The sequence below is a fragment of the Arachis ipaensis genome, chromosome B02 (assembly GCF_000816755.2).
Source record: "Arachis ipaensis cultivar K30076 chromosome B02, Araip1.1, whole genome shotgun sequence".
In the NCBI taxonomy this organism is placed as follows: domain Eukaryota; kingdom Viridiplantae; phylum Streptophyta; class Magnoliopsida; order Fabales; family Fabaceae; genus Arachis; species Arachis ipaensis.
In genome coordinates, this window is record NC_029786.2 from 13969039 (window position 1) to 13974434 (window position 5396).

Consider the following 5396-nt stretch of genomic DNA (forward strand, 5'->3'; position numbering starts at 1 on the left):
GGGTCTCGACGGTAGTCTCGGCAATGGAGAGGGGGTGGCGACAGCGGTGGTCTCGGCGGCAGTGGCAATGGTGGTGATTACCGTCGGAAAATAGAATCTGTCGGTAATTACTTAACCTTACGAATTTGAAGTCGTTACCGTCGGTAATCTGCCACTACACTGCGATACCAAATCTGATGATACTCAACGTTTTTTTTTGTAGTGATTATAAATTTGCTTGTTTATAATTTTCTCTTATGATGGAACAAATCAAAATAGAGATTTTTAACGAATGATTTTTAAATCAGAATAAAAATAAAATTTATTCGCTTTTTCCTAAAACTGAAAACGCATTAACGACATAAAAGCTCAATACTAAATAGTTAATAGTAAAAAAATTTATATAATGTTCTTTCAAGCAGAAATGCCATGACTTAAGCAAAGTATTGTGTTGAAAAGGACGTTACGGATTTTCTATAGCTCTTGCCGTCTCTGCATTCAGGTTTTTTACTGGAACCCCGTGCAGCTAATTCCAAAAATCCATTTAGTCATGGCTTAAAAAGTGGGCAGATTCTTCATAGTGCCATTCTTGTAAATTCAGCAAGTTGCCCTTGATATTCCATGGTCGAGTTTCCATAAACCTTCTACCAGCAGTTTTGTTGTCTTTGAAACTAATGAGAATTTTGTTTCTTCCTACTCCCAAAATAGAGACGTCGTTCGGATTGCCCCACATTTCTAGTATTGAAGCAATCTCCTTTGAATCTTGGACTTGGGTTGGGTTTGAGACTGATGATCTTTCCTTTTATGGAGTTGGTCCCAAAATTATCCATATTGCTGCTACTGATAACTGATTCTAATATGGGATATGTGAGATAGATAAGGCTGTTTTGGTAGGGTAGTTTATCATTTTTTGTGGTAAAATGAGATTATGGTAGGTTAAGATTTTAGGATTCTGTTAGAAAAGTGATGGTTCTATATAAGTGTCATTTAAAGTTTGTAGGTTAAATACATATTTTTAAGGTTGTTGAGGTTGTGTTTTGACAGTGAAGAGTACTAACGTTGTTAAAATGTTTCAAGGAATGGAACTGAAGGTACAAATGTGGATGCAGATGATGACTCTATAGTGGGTTTGGTTCACTAATAACTAAAGTTGATCATAAGTCATGTATAAAGATTTGGTTATAAGATTAGGAAATACTCTCTGACGTCACAAACTAGAGATAAATGATATGAAAAGATTGTAAACTAGTGATGAAATTAGCAGGTAGTTGTTGATGATAGAACCTAATGTGTGTTTGTATTCTCGGAGAGAAGTGACAGGCCTGAAGTTTAACATGCATAATGATCCCTAATCCAAACGAGATGTTAGAAGAGAAAGACTTCGAAGATAAGTTGAATCTCTTTGAGACCTTAGAAGCCAAGGATTTGGAGGCCACAGTGGCTCTGGAAAGAGAAAGAAAAATCTTTATGAAAAGGTTTCAATAGTTATAGATGGCAATACAATTCTTAGATAGATACAAAAATACAATAGTTCTTTTAGGAATATATATCTCTTTACCTCTATTACATCACAAACCATATATAGAAATCAAAACTCATTGGTGCAAATTGTATTTGTAATTTGATATGATATCAATTTAAATTTATTTTTTAATTTAATAATTCAGCTCAAATTATCGTGATTTGGACTAAATTCCATCAAAATTTTAAGAGTATATATCCATTTTGGTTCTCAAAGAATTTTAAATTGGACACTTTAGTTCCCAACTAAAATTAATTACTCGATTGGTCACTAACAATTAATTCCGTCAGTCACTTAAGTCCTTTACTCCGTTAACTCTAACGGATGACAAAATAGTCTCTGACAACTCTAACGGGGGACAAAATGGTCCCTGATAACTCTAACAAGAGACAAAATGATCTTTGATCCCCTTTTTTCGAAAACGACACTGTTCTTCCCCAATTTTTATCATATCTCGCATAACCCTAATATTCATACTCTCCTTCTTCACCTTCACATTCTTCTTTTCCATCTTTTCATTCCTCCTCTTTAACTCCAAGATTAAGCTATAGTGTAATTGTCACACGTATCGCACCTACCTCAACATGTCATGGACCACACACTTCCTAAATTTGTTACTGGTACATCCACCTCCTCTGCACTTCACCCACCAAAAGCATCCACTTTCACGTCTTCGATAACATCACCTCTAACCCAGACACGTCCACGACATCCTCAAGACCAAGTTCCACAACTATTCCAAGGGCACGCCTTTCTCCACTCTCCAGCAAGTAATATAGATTGTTGGACATTAGGATATCATGAGAAGATTCTCCTTCGACATCATATGCAAATTATCATTTAAAATAGACACCGAGTGCTTCATTCCTTTTTTTCCAGATTCCAAGTTGGCCGACAGCTTCGACCTCGCATCCAAGCTATCAGTACAACGAGCAATGTCGCTGTTGCCGCTCATATGGAAATTGAAGCGATTACTGAACATTAGTTCGGAGAAGAAGCTGAAGGAAGCGATCGGAGTGGTGGACAATGTGGTCATGGAGATGATAGGGAAGAGGAAGAGAGAGATGGCAACGATGACGACGGGTCTTAACAAATTAGACTTGCTGTCTAGATTCATGGGATCCATCGAAGACGATAACTAGTTGAGAGACATAGGCATTAGTTTCCTGAGTATGAATTGGTTGAGAACAAGTTGAGGATTTTTTTCTTGTGAACATTAAATTTATAGAGTGTGCATTGTGTAGTTTGAAGTTACAGTGTTAGACTGCTAGTGTTGTGCAAGATATGATGGAAATTTGGAGAGAATAGTGTCGTTTCCGAACAGAGGAGATTAGGGACCATTTTGTCCCTGTTAGAGTTGTCAGGGACTATTTTGTCCTCCGTTAGAGTTAACGGAATAAAGGACCTAAGTGACTGACGAAATTAATTGTTAGGGGCCAATCGAGTAATTAATTTTAGTTGGGAACTAAAGTGTCCGGTCTGAAATTCTTTGAGAACCAAAATGGGTATATACTCAAATTTTAAATATTTTGAATTTTTAAAATTTTATGAACAATAGCAAATCAATTGATACGTTTTACATTTTTATTTATCAAAGGTAAGTAAAAAAAATATATTAATAGATATGTTAGGATCGTAATGTTAATATCGTTCCAATTAGTATTTAAAAGAGTACACGACAAATATTTCAACTATAATCAATTTAATTACACTCATATCCTGAATAGAAATTGATTACACACTGTTCTAAACAAATCTACATAAATTGACTCAAACAAACTGGATTTAAACAAATACACGTAAATTAAATTAATCCAATTTAATTTATCAACAAAGTAAAACATCCAAATAAATCTGGAATAAATTCCTTAGTATTACTTACTCGTATTATTATACATATCTCAGATATACGAATCTTAATTTTTTACAGAATATATCTCGAATACTCAATATCTTTTTTTTTTTTTTGAAATATGTTTTATCCCAAATTCTTGTGTAATTTATAAAATTTGGACCAGTATACCTAGAATGTGTTAATTTAAAATGTCATTTTTTTCATTACGAATTTCGACAAATAATATATTTAGTTAATTTAAATCTTACTCTTTCAAAGACAAATATATTTGTCCTTATAAGGATAAACCTGAGTCCTCGTCCTCATCAAGAGTTGAAGTGTATACAAAGTAGAGAGACCAAATAAGAGCAAATACACCAAAAAGGATCCACCCAAGAATATTGTTGCTAAGCCCAAATGGAAGCCCAGTTCCCTCAGTGCTCATTCTCTCATCAACCAAAGCAATGGCTGCTGGGCTTGACATGGTTGTAGCAATGGCGACACCTAACATGGATGATGAGGCTCGCATTCCCATCTTTGACTTACTTTCTTCCTCAATAGAAGGCTTTCCTTTCCCAACTTTGACACTGTAGGCAACGCTAAAAAATATATACAAAAATTGAGTAGTCTTAAAGGAATTTAAAGAAAAAGCTAAGGTTAATTTATCAACTAACATCATCTAAAGGCTAAAAGCCCAACAATAACATTCAATGAGTAAATTACTCTGGCCCAGCTCCTCTTTAAATTTTTAATAATAATAATAATAATAATAATATAGTTATTCAACAAATTTAAATAGCATAACCTTATTTCATGTTTGAAAAATAAACTAGAATGGAGGTAAGTATAAGTTAGACAAACTTTTGAATTTAATTTTTCCATAATCAATTGTGACATGTCTCTGTGTCCCACAATTGAAGAACAAAATCTCAAAGTTCCTTCAAATTCTCAACAAAGTAATAATTGATCCACTTTATCACAATTCACAACTCTCATATTACTAGTTCCTTTTATCTTCTATTGTCTTTGGGTAATACAAGACCTTCAATATGTTCACACAAAATTTAAGTTTATGAGAAAATTAATTTTTACATATATATTATGCTGTTATACATAAAAACTTACCAAGAATAGAAGAGGATGAGTTCCCCAGAGGTCTGTTTTTCACAAAGCTAGTGCGGGTGATTGATGAGGCTGTGGAGGTAGTTGAGATGGTTGCTTCCATTTCTCTTTTCAGTAACTGGTATATACACAAAAAATTTATAAATTTTGTGTTAAAATATAAAATATATATTAAAATTAAAAAAAATAACATGGGACTTATACTTTGATCTCTTATTTTAATCATATTTAATAAATTATTTAAAATTATCATATTTTTATTATTTTTTATTTTACATTATTCGAAATTAATCGCAGTCGGTCGAGTGTCGACCAAAGTCGGCATGGACGATTAGTGGTTTGCTCGGGATTGGTTAGAGACAGTCAACGATCTACCTAAAATCAATTGATCAAGATGTCGAACGGTTAGCGAGTAACTCTAGTTGGTCGAAAACAGCTCAATAAGTTAAAATCCATAAGTCATTTAAGTTGGGTCGGTAACTGTTTAGAGTTGATCGTTATCATCGTATGAGTGTCTTGAGTCTTTAAATAATTTGGAATCAACTCTTGAACTGGAAGGTTTAATCTTTTTATTTAAAGATTATTGTGAATTAGGTTTGATAAAGACCTTTTAGAAAATATGATTAGTATAGGGTCAGGCTTTAGAGTGCTAGCTTGGGACTAGTCCTTAGGATCTAGGGTTAAATTGACACTTCTACATGAATATATAAGCTGCACTTGTTTAGCAGCATGAGATATTGAGATAGGGATACAAAGATATAAAATCGTGTTTGACAAATGAGATATGCACAAAAATATTGTGTCTAGATACACTGAATTACTGTATTTTGTGTCCATTCTAATAGAAAAGATTTAGAGATACTAATAAGAGATACAACTTATTTTTTATTTTTTCTTTTATTATTCTTGTTAATTTTTTAATTATATTTTTTTATCATT

The 5396-nt window shown here is 33.2% G+C and overlaps 1 protein-coding gene across 9 annotated transcripts in view; it reads right to left on the bottom strand.

Annotated features, from left to right (window-relative positions):
• Positions 3882 to 5396, bottom strand: part of LOC107626907 (probable aquaporin NIP7-1) — a 24619-nt gene continuing 23104 nt past the window's right edge. For all 9 annotated transcript variants that reach the window (XM_021115538.1, XM_021115540.1, XM_021115537.1 and 6 more), the window contains 2 exons: positions 4461 to 4575; positions 3882 to 3934 (listed from right to left, as the gene is read on the bottom strand). In XM_021115538.1, the coding sequence (XP_020971197.1) occupies positions 4569 to 4575 (7 nt within the window). In that variant the 3' untranslated portion in view covers positions 3882 to 3934; positions 4461 to 4568. The remainder of the gene's footprint in view (positions 3935 to 4460; positions 4576 to 5396) is intronic.